Genomic DNA, 21154 nt, shown 5'->3' on the forward strand with positions numbered 1-21154 from the left:
TATTTGCATACAAATGTCTTTGCCTGTGTTGGTAAATTTGCATGATGTAGCAAGTTGCTGTAAGCTGCAGGGATATTCATCAATACTTTCTATATCGGGCTGCCACGGTGTTCTGACCTCAATCTCGCTGCTTGGCTCTTGTTTGAAAGTTGAGTCTGCGCTAGTGAAATCATGCTGAAGGCTTACCGGTGCTATACAACGAGGACATACTGGGACTCATGGTCCTACAATATCGAGGGAGAATGAAAGCATAAAGAGAAATGAAGAATTACGGTCACAACACTGTTGTCAGAATACCCAGGGCCAGAGGCTCCTTCCTTGTCCCTAACGCTAGGGGCACCATAGCTATCCCTTCTCCCCGGATGACTTCTGATGGTGAAGTTGCCAGGGCCACGTACCTTGCTCAACTCCTGAATCAGCCATATATCTGTCTACCCAGGGAAGTGGTTAACAGACACTGACATGCTGGAAACACATTAATAGTTATGGTCCTAAATATGGGACCAAAAGATGAGAGCGCAGCCGCAACTCCAAATAAATATTAAACCTACAGAGAACAAGGAGTATACTCTTATGGGTACAATTTTCAATAATGAATAGAGCCCAAATCATAAGATATAGTATCAAAAGGGAACTTTTATTACACAGAGCTCATATACAATAAATAACGGCTAAATGCCAAAATATAAAACAGATGGCGAAAAAATCACAATAAAAAACACCAAAACAGCCAGAGAAGGTGTCTCCATGTTTGTTATAGCCAAGAGCAAATACAAGTTTGTAAACTAGGCGCCCCTAAATCTGAATCAATTATATAGGGAGCCCATACCGGCAATTGCCGTTCTTGTATACCCAATATAACATTACTCAATAGCCTAAACATAGCGTGTGCTTACCCATGTGGGAAGGAGAGACCTCGTCAGGCTGAATATGGAGCCCCAAACCCAGGGAAGTGGGTAGTAATAGTGAATGTATATGCACAAACCAGACTAACAAGGAAGGATGCACAGGAATAAATGAAAATACCAGATAAAAAGGAAGGAAAACCAAGTATGAGAGGATGAGGAATTGCACACAGCCAAAACACCAAGCAACAATCACAGATCAACACTCCAAAACGCCTCTACCAACAACCGATTCCTCTGATCCACACCAGACAGTACTAGATTAACACTAGCAATCCAGATTGCCAGAGGCGAGTATATAAAGCAGAGGGGAGTGGCCAATACTGAACAGCTGAGACCATCCAAGTAGGAAAGCTTCATAGATTCCAAGCTGAACAGTTTAACCCCTGCGCTGCTAACAGAAACCTGCACCGTTTAATATGAAGAAGTGATTCCAATCAGTGCAGGAGTACGTGAAATCAGCATGTGTTCTTCTGGCCCCTCGCTGTCACAGTAAACCCGTGACAATTACATAGTAGGAGAAGCAAGTTCATTTTCAAAAAGAGACTGGTCTCACCAACTACCTAAATACATTTGCTGGTATTTGTGGGAGAACAGAAGACTGAGACTTCCTTACATCCCAAGCCTATGGATAATGACATCACTACTATCTGGTCACTAGGGTAGACCAGAACTTGAGAATATTTAGTTTTTTATTAATTTGTTTCAGTTTGTAGTGAATACATATGTAATATACACATAATTTACAGTTTAAATGCTGCCAGTACAGAAGAAAGTCCTCCTTCAACTAATCATTCACGGGAAAAGTCTGTGAACACGAATTGTCCTGTCCACTCAGGGTTAAAGCTTGTTAGTCTCATGTCCTCCACCCAGTCATAGAGAGAGCCTGCGAGTCCTGCTTCTTCCACCCAGTCATAGAAAAATGCTGTGAGTCCTGCTTCCCCTCCCACTCATGAAGAAAGCTTGTGAGTCCTGCTTCTTCCACCCACTCATGAAGAAAGCCTGTGAGTCCTGCTTTCCCTTCTACTCATAGAGAAAGCCTGTGAGTCCTGCTTCTTTCACCCAGTCATAGAGAAAGCTTGTGAGTCCTGCTTCTTCCACCCAGTCATAGAGAAAGCTTGTGAGTCCTGCTTCTTTCACCCACTCATGAAGAAAGCCTGTGAGTCCTGCTTCCCCTTCTACTCATAGAGAAAGCCTGTGAGTCCTGCTTCTTCCACCCAGTCATAGAGAAAAGCTGTGAGTCCTGGTTCCCCTCCCATTCATAAAGAAAGCCTGTGAGTCCTGCTTCTTCCACCCAGTCATGGAGAAAAGCTGTGAGTCCTGCTTTCCCTCCCACTCATAGAGAAAGCCTGTGAGTCCTGCTTCCTCCACCCAGTCATAAAGAAAGTCTGTGAGCCCTGCTTCCCCACCCATTCATTAAGAGAGCCTGTGAGTCATGCGTCCCTTCCCACTCAAAGAGAAAGCCTGTGAATTGTGATTCCTGCTCCTCCCACCCACACATACTGAAAAACCTGTGAGTCCTGCTTCCCCCACCCACTCATATAAAAAGCTTGTGAGTCATGCTTACTCTACCCTGACTCATAGAGAAACCTGTGAGTCCTGCTGACCCTTCACTCATAGAGAAACCTGTGAGTCCTGCTGACCCTTCACTCATAGAGAAAGCTTGTGAGTCCTGCTTCCTCTGACCAATCATAGAAGAAGGAGGCAGGGGCTGTTGAAGGTGGTATGAAATTTTTCCTGATGTGAAGAAGTGGCCAAATGAATGAATGTAGTACATGGCCAGGACACGATTGCTCGAGCTGAAGCCTCTCTTCAATGCTGAAGAGCTGGAGACCTCCTCTTCCCAATATAGTCCATGTACCCTAATATAAACATATGGATTATGGCCATCCTAATGAAACATCCCTCTAATTCACTCCACTACAGCAGGTACTTGGTTATTGCCGGGGGTATGAAGCAGCTCCACCATCATACCTACTAATTCATTCCACTTGCTGGATTTTCCGTGTTCTGTGCACAGATTAATTGGTGCATTCTACTTCAACCTGTTTTGGTAGAATGTAGACAATTAGTTTTAATGGCAGCACAATTAATGTCCTTATCTCCTACTCGCCACTGCAATAATTAAGCATCTTGCTCCAGATGCAGCTCTTTTTGCTATTTCAATCTCATAAATTGCCGGTAAAATATTGCTTTAATATGTCATCACGCAGCCTTGATTAAAAATTAAAGTGCTGAAATCAGTGCTTAATACAGCATCTGTGCTCCGGTGCTTATTACCAGATCTGACAGAGATTTCCGATCTTAATTATCACGTGAGAACACATGACTACAATGCGGTTGGCACGCTATATTTACTCATGTGCAGATATACTACAGTATTGTACAGGAGCAGGAATGTTATTAGAAGGCTTATTGATTTGCTGAGAGTGAGGGATGAATCTTTGGCATTGTTCCGTGACATTGGCATGCCATGAAGTTTTGTAAAAACTATTCCCATTATAATCCTCTGTAGATTTCACCTACATAGTACAGATGATCAAAAAGATTGGCAGTGATCTGGACCAGTGGCCACATCAGTAGTTGACCTGTCCCCTACATAGGCTTGGCGTGATGTCATACATGCGTTATACTGAAACGATGATGTCATGCTGTGCCTACAAATCAGAAGAGGCACCAGAAAGTTTTAGGATGTTCGAAGGTTCTCATTTTGTAGAGGGGAGAAGAATGGTATCAGCAGGTGTATATCTAACGCTTGATCTGTCGAGAGTAAGGGATTCAAGTTTGGGATTGTTCCGTGACATTGGCATGCCATGAAGTTTTGTAAAAACTCTTCCCCTTGCCTGGTACTATTATCCTCTGTAGATTTCACCTCCATAGTAAAGATGATCAAAATGATTGACAGGGATCTGGACCAGTGGCCACATCAGTATTTTGCGATTTCTGGATTGAAGTACTTTGACCTGCCCCCTACATAGGCTTGGCGTGATGTCATACATATGTTATACTGAAACGATGATGTCATGCTGTGCCTACAAATCAGAAGAGGCCCCAGAAAGGAGTAGGAGATTTGAAGATTCTCATTTTGTAGAGAGGAGAGGAATGTTAGCAGCAGGTGTATATCTAACGCTTGATCTGTGGAGGGTAAGGGGTGAAAGTTTGGGATTATTCTGTGACATTGGCATGCCATGAAGTTTTGTAAAAACTATTTCCCTTGCCTGCTACTATTATCCTCTGTAGATTTCACCTGCATAGTAGAGATGATCAAAAAGATTGGCAGGGATCTGGTCCAGGTGCCACCTCAGTAGTTTATGACTTCTGGATTGGAGTTCTTTGACCTGCCTCCTACATAGGCTTGGCGTGATGTCTTAAATACATTATACTGAAACGATGATGTCATGCTGTGCCTACAAATCAGAAGAGGCCCCAGAAAGGAGTAGGTTTACTAGTCATGAGCAAGCATGCTCGGGGGCTAACCGAGTGTCTTCAGTGTGCTTGAAAAATTTGTTTGAGTCCCCGCGGCTGCATGTCTCACGCTGTTAGAGAGCTGCAACACAGACAGGGATTCCCTAAGAAACAGGTAATCCCTGCATGTGTTGCAACTGTCAAACAGCCGCGAGACATACAGCTGCGCAGACTCGAAGATATTTTTCGAGCATGCTGAAGACACTCGGTTAGTACCCGAGCATGCACTCGCTCATCACTAATGTTTACGCTATACAAGTCTACATGTGGTCTTCAACTGGCGGTGATACAATGGGACTTGGGGGCGCAGCTTTGGAAAGTCCTGTTCCCCCTAAAAGCTGTAAGAATCAACCTCTAAGAAATTGAAAATACGCCATCCAATGCAACGAAAATTGGTAAACTTTTGAAGACTTTCTATCTAATGATGTGAAATGGATTTGGGAAGTTTCGGGTCACTTTCTATCTAATGATGTGAAATGGATTTGGGAAGTTTCAGGTGACTTTCTATCTAATGATGTGAAATGGATTTGGGAAGTTTCAGGTGACTTTCTATCTAATGATGTGAAATGGATTTGGGAAGTTTCAGGTGACTTTCTATCTAATGATGTGAAATGATTTTGGAAGTTTCGGGTGACTTTCTATCTAATGATTTGAAATGGATTTGGGAAGTTTCGGGTGACTTTCTATCTAATGATGTGAAATGGATTTGGGAAGTTTCAGGTGACTTTCTATCTAATGATGTGAAATGGATTTGGGAAGTTTCAGGTGACTTTCTATCTAATGATGTGAAATGGATTTGGGAAGTTTCAGGTGACTTTCTATCTAATGATGTGAAATGGATTTGGGAAGTTTCAGGTGACTTTCTATCTAATGATGTGAAATGATTTTGGAAGTTTCGGGTGACTTTCTATCTAATGATGTGAAATGGATTTGGGAAGTTTCAGGTGACTTTCTATCTAATGATGTGAAATGGATTTGGGAAGTTTCAGGTGACTTTCTATCTAATGATGTGAAATGGATTTGGGAAGTTTCAGGTGACTTTCTATCTAATGATGTGAAATGGATTTGGGAAGTTTCGGGTGACTTTCTATCTAATGATGTGAAATGGTTTTGGGAAGTTTCGGGTGACTTTCTATCTAATGATGTGAAATGATTTTGGAAGTTTCGGGTGACTTTGTATCTAATGATGTGAAATGGATTCGGGAAGTTTCGGGTGACTTTCTATCTAATGATGTGAAATGGATTCGGGAAGTTTCGGGTGACTTTCTATCTAATGATGTGAAATGGATTTGGGAAGTTTCGGGTGACTTTCTATCTAATGATGTGAAATGGATTTGGGAAGTTTCAGGTGACTTTCTATCTAATGATGTGAAATGGATTTGGGAAGTTTCGGGTGACTTTCTATCTAATGATGTGAAATGGATTTGGGAAGTTTCGGGTGACTTTCTATCTAATGATGTGAAATGGATTTGGGAAGTTTCGGGTGACTTTCTATCTGATGATGTGAAATGGATTCTAGAAGTTTCGGGTGACTTTCTATCTAATGATGTGAAATGGATTCGGGAAGTTTCGGGTGACTTTCTATCTAATGATGTGAAATGGATTCGGGAAGTTTCGGGCAACAATCCAACAATCTGACTCCAAGAAAGAGTGATCGCACTGATCCGAGCACATCAATGTCTTTTTTTTTAGAGATAAAATAATAGTTAAAAGTAGAAGCCATTAATTGACTTTCTCACTATGTTTCCCTTAGATTACCGCCAGTCCCTGAATAATACAGAGATACATTTCCATGGCAGGGCAAAAACCACATTATCAACATTGCAAGAAAAAAAAAATCAGATCCTACGGTCGTCAGTTTCTTAATTCCAAAACGTTTTTTTTTCCCCATTTTAATATCAATGACGAAAAGGAAGAAAAAGATAAAGACGCGTACAGACACTATCAGTCCGGCCTGGAAATAATGCGTTCAGAATTAAAGACAGCAATTTAATTAAATGCATGAAAGGCGACTTTTGTGATCATATTTCAAATGCGCCATTGTGTTTTCAACCATCCCGTCTCACGACTTTTCTTAATAATACATCAAGATCCAAGAAATGTGTTGGATTCATATTACAAATTCAATTAGTCCAATCAAAAGCGAAAAAAATAATTTATTTTTCATTAAAGGAGTGGGGTTTTGCTCGGGAAGTTTCAGACACAATGCAAAGCGATATCTGCGTTCTCGGCTCGGCTGGTTGGAATGGATGGCGTGTCATTTGTCATATCGTAGCTTGCTTTTATGATACGCCTACTGGCGTCTGAATTCGACATGCAGACATTGTAATCAAGTATCCAATTTCTTATAGACGCTATCTCTACTGAGCATCCTAAAATATGGCGGAGACCAGGCTCGGGTAAATTGTCTGCGTCGTTGGCGAACACTGATAGCCAGACTCAGACCCTTCCTCCGTGACTGATGTTGGGGGCATTGGAGAACTTGCAAGAAAAATGACTCCAGCCTTAGCAAATATACAATACTTTTTTTTACACCCTAATGGGAAATTTTGGTAAATTTTAAGTTGCATAATCATGTGTTTTCAGGAGTGCACTGCTTGTTCCCAGTTTCCCCAGGGCACTTCTAATTGACCAATGGTTCAGGCGACACAGTTGCACTGGTGGCCTGAACAGTTTGCTCTCCCATGGTGAAAGCTGATGTGGCTGTGTGTCTACAGCCTCAAAGGAGCTCAAAAACAACAGAGCAGCACTTGCTAGCTCCTTTTGAAAGATTTTGTAAGCGCTGCTCTCCTTGGCTTGGAGAATGCAGTTTCCGAAAGGTGGCAACAAACAATAAACAATAAAATTAGAAATCTCTCTGTTCTTGAGAATGGAGACGATTTTTTATAAATTGAAAATTGCAAAGTTGTTTGCCTTTTCAAGCACTTTGCAATTTTACAAAATGAAAGAACCTGAGTATAAACCTCTAAAGGGATTGTAAATTTTGTAAAATCCTATTTATTAGAAGAATTCATTGCCCAAAATCCGGATCACAACGTGGGGATGCACCCAAAGATCATTCGAAAGCTTAGGAGAAACCTGGTACTACGTTTTGTGTTTACTCACAGCACCTCCGCAGGTAATAAAAAGTATTACAGGGGGTCACTTACACAGGACATAACTTTACGAACTCTTCGGCTTAGATGTGAAAATCCTGAACAAAAAAATCATGAAATATTCCCTAAATTTTCAAATATATTCTAGAGTGAAAAAAGTTGGTCTTGGAGATTAGGAAACCCCATTAAGTTACCTTCTGAAATGTGTTATACTCCTCTTCCCATCTTTGGGGACTAGTGAGATGAGACCATAGCAATTCCAAAAAAAAAGGGTCCATGGTGAAGTAGAATCGACCTTTGAATTGACAAAACACAATATGAAAGGATCTTCCAGTTTTCTGAATCATGGACATCTAGGTTGGCGTCAAAGATCTGGCAATTTGGAAGTGACAAGTAGCAGTAAGGCATTGTATGAGATTATTAATACCTGACGGCCATTTATTTTCCACTCTTGTCGATGGTTGAGTCTGGTACTGTTGTTCTTTCTATTTTCAGACACAGCCCTTAGACCAGAATAATGCATAATAATAGTGTAACAATGCGACTATAAACTTTACGTTCTAGAAATCAATGCAATGTTACCATTTTCCTTTCTCCAGGTACACCTCCTGCAACCGGCACAGGAACATTACAAATTAACTTAGGAGACGTTAACGACAATGCACCGTATATCTACCCAACCTCGGCGAAAATGTGTGAAGACTCGAAAGACCTCAACGTCATCACTCTTGGAGCGTGGGACAAAGATCTTCATCCGAACGCCGACCCGTTTAGATTTGAATTGGGGAAACAATCCGTGTCAGATAAATCCTGGAAAATCACGCAACTGAATAGTGAGTGTCATCACTGCATTTTGAATTCTATCTTCAAACTTAACATATTTTTTGTATCATTCCATTCTTTCTCTCCATTCCTCGTGGGTGGGATATTCAGCCGTGTGACATCAGAGTTGTGCTTTGAGCCAATCAGATGTCTCTTCACTTCGACTTGAAACCAAGGCAGCGTGAATGAAATTACTCAAACGCTTTGGGGTTATATATTACAAATAACGCCACCTATGGTTTTGTGATGACAAGGGCTCAGAGGCTTAGCCGCACCATCGCCAACAAATGTCAACTCACAGTTAGTAAGTGTACAATGGCCAGAATCTGGGATAATTCAGAACTCACCGCCTTACATGCAGCAATCGATAGTGTTTACGGCATCTAAGGGGTTAGACAAAGCGAGAGTCTCCGTCTCTCATCCCATCGTCTATTTTTTCCTCACAAAAAAATCTCAAGTTGCCAATGGGCTAGCTTCCTAACAACGTTCACTTTGAACCCAAAAAAACAAACCAAAAAATTTCAGAATCGCTCTTTTTTTTTGGTATTTTTTCCATTTGCAATCCATTAAAATAACGAAAGATACTGTATTTAGTAAATTCTATGTACTGCAAAATTGGTGCCATTAACAAGATACAACCAAGGATTGTAACACTTGTTGTTCCCTGTTTCCTTGGTACGGCACGCCCACAGCATCGCTACCCGTTCCTTCTGGACTATCCCTACGTTCACTTGCTCCCTCATTGCCTGAGATTTCTTGTCCCACAGTGCACCCAGGATCCTTAACCTTCCCTTCTCACGGTTCCGTGTCCATCTCTGTACACCAGAGAATAAGATACTCTCCATAGTACCCATACTGAGCCCTGAGCTCCAAACGTTCCAGGAGAGTCCGCAAGGGACTCTAGTGAGGCCTCCATGAACGATAAATACTTGCTGACGGTAGCAGCCCACTGCACTTCAGCTAGACCTTGATTACTGTCTTTCCCTATCTGACCAACTACCAGGAAGTGCCTGCTTTTCACCATCACTCACCCCTCCCACTCTGGGCTAGTCCCAAACATTAACCGTATCTTAACCCTATTGTCCTTATCTTATGTCCCAGATTCTAATCTATATCTCTACCCTATGCCATTCACTACCATAACACAGTCTATTTACTATATACACTATATATATATATATATATATACTATATATATATATATGCTTAAACCACATGATATTATCGACATGACGGGTAGGAACTTGACCGTGCAGTTCACCACTCTTACATTTGTATGGCTATGTTGATGGAAAAATGAAAAACTAATGGTTCTAAAAAAAATAAAAAAAGATAAAGTTCAATTAAATCTTCCTTTCCGCACATTTCCTCCAGCACAAGGACAGCTAGATTCTTCATTTGGCCGGAGTAGTGTAATATATTACAGGTAAAATGAGCCATGGCATGATTTACAATGGAAAATAGAATTCGATATTCGCTATGGTCTGAGCACCGCGATATTAGTCACTTCTAATCCATCTTCAAGAACTTTTGTCATATAATTTTTATATCTTGGGAATTGCCACCTCATTACCTAAAGCCGTCCAGCTACAGACTATTTTTGGATCTATTTCTCGTTCTCTTTCATTTTTTATTTTAAAAAGCCTTGTTCCCACTTGAGTTTCAAGACAAGTCATAGAAACTCACGTCAATTAAAAATCCTCCATGAAGAAGACGAAGGGAAGAGGTAGACCGAGCTGAACCCTTGTTTTTGTACTCGGTGTCATCTCCCGAAAGAGGTGAAGAGTATACTCGGCAGAAGAGAGGACCCGGGATCGAGACGTTGTGTGATCAGTCTTGGAGATTCATTGTGAACTTCTGTCAATTTAACGTCTTCCTTCTTATCCTTCTAAAAATATGAGACAGAGAACAGGAGAGGAAAGTCTTCAGATGGCGAAACACAACCGTAAAAGATGCACCAGGCAGAATCTTAGGAGAAATCAATGAGAGCTTCTATTAGAAAGCTGTGGTTGTTCAACATGTCTGAAGTCCGAGTCTCTGCCGAGTGAAATGATTTTGACATTCGGTGATGGAGAAATAAAGTATTTTACTGATGTCGTACATTTATTTAAAGGATAAAGACCATGAGCGGAGATTCTCCTAAAGTCCTACTATAGTAGTCATATTCCATAGTACATAGGGGGCAGTATTATAGTAGTTATATTCTTGTACATAGGGGCAGTATTATAGTAGTTATATTCTTGTACATAGGAGCAGTATTATAGTAGTTATATTCTTGTACATAGGAGCAGTATTATAGTAGTTATATTCTTGTACATAGGAGCAGTATTATAGTAGTTATATTCTTGTACATAGGGGCAGTATTATAGTAGTTATATTCTTGTACATAGGGGCAGTATTATAGTAGTTATTCTCCTGTACATAGGGGCAGTATTATAGTAGTTATATTCTTGTACATAGGAGCAGTATTATAGTAGTTATATTCCTGTACATAGGGGGCAGTATTATAGTAGTTTTATTCCTGTACATAGGGGCAGTATTATAGTAGTTTTATTCTTGTACATAGGGGCAGTATTATAGTAGTTATATTCTTGTACATAGGGGCAGTATTATAGTAGTTATATTCTTGTACACAGGAGCAGTATTATAGTAGTTATATTCTTGTACATAGGGGCAGTATTATAGTAGTTATATTCTTGTACATAGGGAGCAGTATTATAGTAGTTATATTCTTGTACATGGGGCAGTATTATAGTAGTTTTATTCTTGTACATAGGGGCAGTATTATAGTAGTTATATTCTTGTACATAGGGGCAGTATTATAGTAGTTATATTCTTGTACACAGGAGCAGTATTATAGTAGTTATATTCTTGTACATAGGGGCAGTATTATAGTAGTTATATTCTTGTACATAGGAGCAGTATTATAGTAGGTATATTCTTGTACATGGGGCAGTATTATAGTAGTTTTATTCTTGTACATAGGGGCAGTATTATAGTAGTTATATTCTTGTACATAGGGGCAGTATTATAGTAGTTATATATTCTTGTACACAGGAGCAGTATTATAGTAGTTATATTCTTGTACATAGGGGCAGCATTATAGTAGTTATATTCTTGTACATAGGGAGCAGTATTATAGTAGTTATGTTCTTGTACATAGGTGCATATTTGCTTCTACTTAAGGAGCTATATTGTAGTAGATATCATCTTGTCCTCGGGAGGGAATATTATGATATTTAATGCTATAAATTAATTCAATCCTTTTGAATTTCTCCAGATACTCACGCACAAGTCAGTCTACTTCAGAATCTGAAGAAAGCTAACTACAATCTCCCGGTGCTGGTGACGGACTCGGGGAAACCTCCATTGTCGTACAGCGCAGACGTTACGATCCAAGTGTGCTCCTGCAAGAAAGGCAAAGTAGACTGCAGTTCAGCCGATGCCCCACACGTCAGCATGGCCGTCGTCCTCATCTTTACACTCTACAGTCTTTTCTGTAAGTTTTCGGCTTAGTTTTATGTGGTTTTTATAAAGTTTTTGCAAGCAGTGATAAGTGGCAATATATCATTTGGGGTCTTTTCATCCAGCTCCGCATGTAGAGGGTAAAATAATGCTGACCACGTGTTGTATCTTAGAGTTTCAGCTCTAGGACAAGTTTTTGCCTCTAGATAAAATAATGTTCATCTATTTCTCATGTCGGACTTTCAACAACAACAATGTTGCAACAACGTTTTCATTCATTGTCAGCAGCAGAGATGTTGATAATAAAGAAGAATTGATGCTCAAAGTATATGAGGAAATTGGACTTCTCGGCAGCTCAGAGCGGGCGATACAAGGGAAGGCTTAATTTCGCTCCTCGGTTCCAAACAGATTTCAATTCATAAGGGAGAAAAAAAAAAGATTAGAAAGTAAATTCCTGCGGGAATCGAGTCCTGATCCTCATTAATGCATTTCCCAACATGAGACCCATCGGAGCGGCCATATTTACAAAGCGGCACTCGGACATTAGAGCTGCCGAAGGCACAAATTAAAGGGCAGCAACGTGGAGTCTCAGCGGAAACCTTCTCCTCCGGGATGTTTATGACCATGCCAAGGATGGAGAAGATGGAGGAAAGCTCCTACCTCAGTCATTCACTGACAATTCCCAGTGAAGAGGAGGAGAAGGATTAATTCGCACAGTGCAGTTTTTAGCACTAAATACCAGTGCATTTTTTTCTCCCTTTTTTTTGCCCTTTTAGCTGGATGCAAGAGTGCATCATACACTAGTATAACCTCCTCATTCAGAGACAGGGGAAATACATACAAAACCTACTATTTCATAGGGTCAGTCTTATTATCACACCTTCAGTCATTAAAGGGTTATTCTGACATTTAATCCTATAAGCCCACATATTTCCACATTCCAGGTTCCTGCTTTTTTTTTTTTTGGAGGGGGCAGTGCATTCCTGAAAATGACAGTCTGGACCATCAGCATGGTTGTGTCACTGACTAAACTTGCTGTTTCAATACAATTAGCGTTTTATCAGCAGGAGATTATCACTACAGGACTAGGTGACTGGCGCCTCCTAGTCAACTGCTCTCTCTAACTCCGCCCTCACCACCGATTAGCAGCTTTCAGTCTATACACAGTGTACGTAGCCAATCAGTGGTGAGGGTGGGGCTACACAGAGCTCAGCATTCTGAGTACTGTCAGCAGAGAAAACGGGGATAGTATCAAAATGACAGCAAGTGACACATCGCTGTCCCTACATCATGCTGTTCTCAGATTACACAGCAAAAAAGTGTTGACACATTCCCTCTAAACAAAAAGATTAAAAATCCCTCCTCTCTATTACCGAAGTTGAGACAAAAGCCCCTTTATGGTGCCCTCTAATGATAATGAGATGACTCTGCTACTTCTGCCACAGTCTATTCAACAAAGCTGAGAAGTGATCTGCAGAAAAGAAAAAGTGGAGGCCTTTTGTATGATTTTAATAACATGTAAATTAAAGGATCCTCGGTGACTGGTTCCATTTTATGTCTGGCTTACGTCACCCAAAATACCGTGAACCCTTACAGGTGTATACCACGGTCACAGGAGACTACAAGCTGTTAATTAAAAGCCATCAAACTTCCACCGCTAATTTCCCTTTTAACAAACAGCTTTGCCACCAGAGGTTATCGAACAAGAACAAAATATCTAATATTATAATAAAAGAGCAAATGAATTCTTCCTCGTCCAAACCGCGAAACCAAGCAAACGATAATGACTGCATGGGGAAAAGCAAAGCATAATAAAACACTCAGCAATGTAACCACAATCATACTCCGCTCTTGTTTAACCAACATTAACTCGGCTGAAAAGAGGTAAGATTATTACCGATGGCTTCATTTCACAGCAGGAAGCTCAGATCCAGAAACGATACACAATAAACTCGAGAAATTCTAATACCGCTTCGCTATTATTAGGCCAGATGTCCCGGATTCTTCTATAATTGGGTGGAAAAGAAAAGAATACAATTCAGAAATTGTTCTTCTTAAAGGGACCATGTGGGGGTTCCCTCGAGACCCTCAAAGCTGAGCAGGGGTACAAAGATTGTCTCTTGTTCTGGAGGAACCAGGATATCCATGCATGGCACAGACAATCCTGTTCATTTCCATGGAAAGTGTGTAATTCCTAGTTTCCCCTGTAGGGGCACTGCAGGGAAATAAAACACCTGCTGCCAGGTCCCTCATGGCTGATCGTTGTGATCACTATTGGGATTATCAATTTAGCAGATCACCTTCGGTATTAATCCATTGCGGCAGGTAAACTTAGGTATAATAAGTTGTGTGTGTATATATATATATATATATATATATATATATATATATGATTTTTAAAAAAGGAGGAGAAGTGGGAATGGAACAGGATTACTAAAAACATGTCTCTAGCTCTGGAGGAACAAGGACATCCACTCCTTACTTAGTCATCCTACATCCTATTCATTTCAATAGTACTTCATCTCCCCTCTGGGGGCACTGCAGGACCAAGGACATCCACTCCTTACTTAGTCATCCTACATCCTATTCATTTCAATAGTACTTCATCTCCCTTCTGGGGGCACTGCAGGACCAAGGACATCCACTCCTTACTTAGTCATCCTATTCATTTCAATATGTAATACTTCATCTCCCCTGTGCTGGCACTGCAGGACCAAGGACATCCACTCCTTACTTAGTCATCCTATTAATTTCAATATGTAATACTTCATCTCCCCTCTGGGGGCACTGCAGGACCGAGGATATGCACTCCTTACTTAGTCATCCTATTCATTTCAATATGTAATACTTCATCTCCCCTCTGGGGGCACTGCAGGACCGAGGATATGCACTCCTTACTTAGTCATCCTATTCATTTCAATATGTAATACTTCATCTCCCCTGCAGGACCGAGGATATCCACTCCTTACTTAGTCATCCTATTCATTTCAATATGTAGTACTTCATCTCCCCTGCGGGGGCACTGCAGGACCGAGGATATCCACTCCTTACTTAGTCATCCTATTCATTTCAATATGTAATACTTCATCTCCCCTGCAGGACCGAGGATATCCACTCCTTACTTAGTCATCCTATTCATTTCAATATGTAGTACTTCATCTCCCCTGCGGGGGCACTGCAGGACCGAGGATATCCACTCCTTACTTAGTCATCCTATTCATTTCAATATGTAATACTTCATCTCCCCTGCAGGACCGAGGATATCCACTCCTTACTTAGTCATCCTATTCATTTCAATATGTAATACTTCATCTCCCCTGCAGGACCGAGGATATTCACTCCTTACTTAGTCATCCTATTCATTTCAATATGTAGTACTTCATCTCCCCTGTGGGGGCACTGCAGGACCAAGGATATCCACTCCTTACTTAGTCATCCTATTCATTTCAATATGTAGTACTTCATCTCCCCTGCGGGGGCACTGCAGGACTGAGGATATCCACTCCTTACTTAGTCATCCTATTCATTTCAATATGTAATACTTCATCTCCCCTGCGGGGGCACTGCAGGACCGAGGATATCCACTCCTTACTTAGTCATCCTATTCATTTCAATATGTAGTACTTCATCTCCCCTGCGGGGGCACTGCAGGACCGAGGATATCCACTCCTTACTTAGTCATCCTATTCATTTCAATATGTAATACTTCATCTTCTCTGCGGGGGCACTGCAGGACCGAGGATATCCACTCCTTACTTAGTCATCCTATTCATTTCAATATGTAGTACTTCATCTCCCCTGCGGGGGCACTGCAGGACCGAGGATATCCACTCCTTACTTAGTCATCCTATTCATTTCAATATGTAATACTTCATCTCCCCTGCGGGGGCACTGCAGGAAGATGGAATATGTGCTTCCATCATGGTAAATCATTGAGATCAGCATGGGAACTCCCTGTGATGAACTTATTAGATCATCCAAAGAAGATTATTAACCCATTAATGTATATAGATGCTCGCTATACCTGGAGCTACCCCTGCAATAGTTTGTGTAAATGTCAGGGCTGACCGAAGGTGTTTGCAGGTCCTTGGGTAAACGAGACATTGAGGGTCCTATTTCAACCTTATTCTCAGCTTGACAGGCATAGAGGGCATTTTTCAGATCACTTTGGGGTCTTCAAGTCCTTGAAACCTATATACAGTAGCATCCACCAACATGATGGCTGCCGAGCTAAATATATAGTGTAGCATGGCTGTTCCCCTTCACTTTGATTAAGTGTTATGAGCTGCAAATAATATAGGCACCCATAGGGAGAAAGCTTCTCCTTATTGGATGTTGCCTGGCCTTGGGGTACAAGTCTGCAGTCACTCTATGTAACTGCAGACTTGTGAATCCTCACATCACGCACAGTGCGCACTGTCAGGATTCTCCGATACCAGCATCATCTGACTGCAGGTATGCAATTTGCACACTTATAGCCACATGACAACTAGTCGTGTCCATCATCACTCAATTCACTTGCATCGAATGAGGCCACGCATGTCTAGTCCACCCTTCCTTGCTCCTTTTAAAGCCAGAGCAGTCAATAAAATAGAAGGTCGGAGGTAGGTTGGCCACGTCAAGGGCGCACTGAGCACCTGTGCTTGGTTTGAACAGTCATCTTCTGCCGCTACATCTGTAATAGACAAGTTGGAAATAGAAATTATGTTAAAGGGTTAAAAAAAAAACTTCTGCTCCCCACACTGCAGAATGTAATTTCTCACAATGGAAACTGACGATGATTAAAAGAAATAATTTCCCATTCATTCCCCACGTATAATACAATCGTGAAAGAATTAATCTCTTTTTAGGACAGAATTACACATTATAATCCAAACGGACAAGGAAAATGTAGAAGAACTGAACTAATTATTTCTTTTGCATTTTTCCGTAATCATAGATTAATATTCTAATTTGTCGGTGACAATATTGTTTATTACCCAGTGGTTTTACAGTATTGAAAAACGGAGAAGGCATTAGGCGATGACATTGTCTTAAAGGAATTGTCCATTTATGGCTTCCTGACAGCCCCTGTAATTTATGGTGATGTGATATTTATTTAAAATTAAAGGGGTTTTCCGGGTGTAATTATTATTTTTTTTAAAGACAGCAATTCAGTCTGGTATTACAAATTAGCCACACAACCACAATACCACACAACCTATGAATGAAGAGAAAAAAGCTGCATTGTTTTGTTCTTTTTAATGCTGTTCAACCCCTTTAAAGAAACTTGCAAAGGTCCCCATAGTACAGTTTTTTTGCTCTTATTTCATTCCCGCCATTCTCCTGAGTATTCTGTTTTTTATATTTTTAAAATCCACCATGTGGTTCCAGAGATGTGAACCTTTTTAGTTGGTGTTGCATTGAATGATCTTTTCAAAAGGGGAGGAGTTGCTTAGGCTTAATTATGCGGTGTGGTGTAAGTACACGCCCCTGAGGATCCTATGAGCCACGCCCCCTTAGTAAAGACCAGAAAAAAATAAAAAGGCCCATATCTCTGAAACCATATGGCGGATTTAAAAAAAATAAAAAATGGAAAACTCAGGGGTGAAGTGGGAATAAAATGAGAGCTAAAACAGGACACTGGTGACTTGGCAACAGGTCCTCTTTAATGCAGGTGACTAAAATACTGCAGTTCTTTTTTTTATCCACGTATTTCATTTAGACATTGGCATTTTTCCAACTACTCCAGCCTGAACATGTACATCCCTTTAAAGTTGTTAAATAAACTGATTATTTGACTGGAATTTAGTATTCATGACCCTATAAGATCAGCATATGAAATGTTTACAGGTCTCTTCATTATTTTATATGGTATTGCCTTTCTCATAACCTCCAGATGTGTGATGTCGTGTTTAAGGCTGTTTAAGGGCACAGAGTAATTTCCTGAATAGGGAGCCAGTCACGCGCCTGTATGCTCCTATATGGGAAAGAAATCTATTGTGACGCCATGGAAGGTGCCATCTGTGAAAGCCTAGTAGGCACATCGCAACTAGTTATCATCAGCGTGGGCCAGACAGCTCTGTAAGACCAGTATAGCATATACACATCTTTTGAGTAAACACAGAGCTCAGAAGATGACTGCATACAGGTTTATTATTGAGTTCAGTGTAGAAACCGTATGCAGTGAGCTCCCCCTAGTGGTGACAGCATATGGCTAGTGTTGTCAATAGAAAAAAAGTAAGCTGCTGTTATTCATTTCTGGTTGCTTCATATCTGCCCTACAAACATACAAATTTGACCTTTTGACCCTGAACTTCCTTGGACGGAGGGTTGGGTGGCCCACATACACTCTAGGATGGTGGCCAGTTCTGTTGAAACTGGTTAATTTTGCCAACACGATCACTCACTATTTTATTTCACTGTCAATGGAAGGCAGGCAGAACTTAGAAAGGCTTCTGCGGCAGGCTTGGAGCTAGCCAATTTGTATGGCATGTTCCAGGGGGATATTGGCATTCACCCTTTAACCTCTATACAGGAATGTTGACTTATGCAGGGGCGAAGTGGCTGCTAGCTGGTGAAGCTGGCTGTCAGAGGATGGTCTGGAAGTCAGGTGAGTACCAAGAGGTCAGGATAGAAACCAAGTTGTCAGGCAGTAGAGTAGTCAACACATGTGCCAAGGTCAAAAAACGAGAAACAAAATGACTGAGCAGAAGCTGAGTAAGAGGAGTAAACTAGGGAAAGTAGACCTTATAACTGGCACTGGAAGTACAGAGCTAGGGGTTTAATAGAGTAAGGCCCTGCCCAAGGGTCAGAGCCGGAATAGGTGAAAAATTAACACACCGACTTCCTTCCTGGATGGTACCCGAAGTCCTAGATTTCTATAGAACTGCTGCATTGTCACCCTGCACCATCTGCAACAAACGTATGACAACGCCTGGCTAAAAAACATTAGCGAGTACAGGCATGGGTGTTAGTCACTTTACCAGGCGAAAAAACTCCCATAATTCAGATGATTAGAGTGTGTAGCTTCAAAAACTATTTTTCTGAAATTTTCCAAAAACATACACATCCAATTTGGTGCATTTTATCAGGTAAAGGAAATAAAATACTATCGTAGACTTTTGGTGCCAAACTGGTAACAAACCAGGGTAAAACCTAACATGTCTAACCCTGGTCTCCTCCGACATCTCAGATTATCCTATTCCCAATACTCATGAGATTGTTGATTGATCCAAGCAAGTCTGATCTTCATCTGTCATAAGACTTCACACGTATGTCTTCTAAAGAGTTATTCCAATTGATTTCAGCCATTGCTCATTGATAATATTGGCCGACTGAGGACTAATATATTTACAAGTCAGGACCTGTGCCCAACGGAGGCCACCAAGAGCTTCTCCAAGTAGTAGTGTTCTTCTTTAGTCCAAATGAATAAACGCTTTCCAGTTCCTAAAAGAAGGCTGTAGTAGGATTCTAAGGAATACATATTTAGAGTAATATTCAATGGTACCATAGATGACCATCAAATGATATTTCCAATGGTGCCATAGATGACCATCAAATTATATTTATGAGGACCCGAAGTCTTCAACAATATGCTATCTCCTTTTCTAACAAAAAATCGTGTACTCCTTCAAGAAAAGGATTGGATCTCTTTGGATGTCCATGGAGGAGTAAAGGGTATAAAATTCCAGGTCCAATTTGACTTGTCATTATTAGAGGTTTCAGGTTTTGGAATATTTGATGGGGTTAACTATAGGAGTCGATATGTTCTTCTGTAATCCGAATGAATCCATGCTTTCCAATTCCTAAATGATATCTGTGGTCGGAGTCTAAAGGATATATATTTAGTGTTATACCCAATGGTACCATGAATGACCATCAAACAATACTCATGGAGACCAGAAATCTTCAATAATAGACAATCTACTTTTCTAACAATCTTTGCAGTCCTTCAAGAAAAGAATTGGATCCCTTTGGATGTCCATAAGGGGTTAAAGGGTATAGGATGGCAGGTATCTCACCAATTGGACTTGTTAGAGATATGTGTCACCATTCGTGGTCCAGGTTAAGGATGTTCAGGAAAATCATTGTGGTTTGGTCCTGATGAAGAGGTTTGAAGACCTTGAAACACGTTGACATAATAAACCGCATTCATGCTTCACCTTTATGTGTGATCCTACATTTGAACCATTGGGCAGAGCAGATTCTGAACCTCGTTTTTTTACAGGAAAATCCTTGTCATAAGTAGAGGTTTCAGTTTTTGGAATATTTGATGGGGTTAACTAGGTATCGGTATAAACCTAGCGTGTGTAGAAAAGCTCCACGTCTCCAGGCACCCCGGAGGATCTACTTATTTTGCTTATTTCAAAAACCAAGATGCCTGCGCTTATTTAGAAGCCTTTTGAAGGTCTTTTAGTGCTGATCTGTATTCTTTTGATGTTTTGAACCGTGGAGTAAATTTCAGAAGTTCTGACATCAAAAGACGCACAAGACAACTGGTGAGAGTGTAAGTGGCTCTTGTGCAGGTTCATTAATATAAATTGAATTTTTACTATATAGCTGTATAGGAGGAATGCCACAGACATTATCCAGGTACCTTCATCAAAGATATTCCTCTCCAGTCTCCAGTGAAATACATTTATCTTCCTGCCAGGCTTTCTGCCGTCAGTCAGCCTGAGCACTTGTGTTCGACAACATATTATGTAAATAGGGTTATACATTACCAGACAATATACTGCGCTACACAAGCATGCACAGCGTCATTCTGCTCTAGTGAAGTAATTTTATGGTCTAGGGCAGGGGTGTCAAACTGCATTCCTTGAGGGCTGCAAACAGGTCATGTTTTCAGGATTTCCTTGTACTGCACAGGTGATAATTTAATCACCTACACAAATAATGAGTTGGTGATTAAATTATCACCTGTGAGGAACAAGGAAATCCTGAAAACATGACCTGTTTGCAGCCCTCGAGGAATGCAGTTTGACACCCCTGGTCTAGGGTGAGCATGTAGCACATCGGCTGTTAGAGGGTTTTTTCCTACTGCTTGCTGCAAGAGACATGCAATATTGCGGCAAATATGGGGTTTCGAATACTCTGGATAATTCTGGAAGTGTGAAATCTTAGTGCAGATCCATGTCTAAACCTCTATAATTTTTCCCTTTACCATTGCGTGCAGCCTTGTCCTAAAATACCTAATCCTCCGAAGTAGACAGGTCACTGTCTCATACAAAATCAACACACTCCTCTACTGCTGCAGTAATCATTCTTACAGTCTGATTAGTGATACAGTGTTGCATCTCTGCTCCCACACAACTCATCATCTTCTGCTGTCATCATTCCTATCAGTAGATCCGTTACACAGTCATCTATCGCTGCCATTTCACAACCGTTCTTCTGCTACTGTCATCAGTTTCACAAGCA

General features: G+C 40.9%; 1 protein-coding gene across 1 annotated transcript in view; it reads left to right on the forward strand.

Moving 5' to 3' along the window:
• CDH13 (cadherin 13) overlaps positions 1–21154 on the forward strand; it is a 667269-nt gene that overhangs the window by 634516 nt on the left and 11599 nt on the right. The window contains exons 12-13 of the mRNA XM_069739177.1: positions 8065–8298; positions 11568–11786. Coding sequence (XP_069595278.1) covers positions 8065–8298; positions 11568–11786 — 453 coding nt within the window. The remainder of the gene's footprint in view (positions 1–8064; positions 8299–11567; positions 11787–21154) is intronic.

Source organism: Ranitomeya imitator, chromosome 9 (genome assembly GCF_032444005.1).
Source record: "Ranitomeya imitator isolate aRanImi1 chromosome 9, aRanImi1.pri, whole genome shotgun sequence".
NCBI classification, from domain to species: Eukaryota; Metazoa; Chordata; class Amphibia; order Anura; family Dendrobatidae; genus Ranitomeya; species Ranitomeya imitator.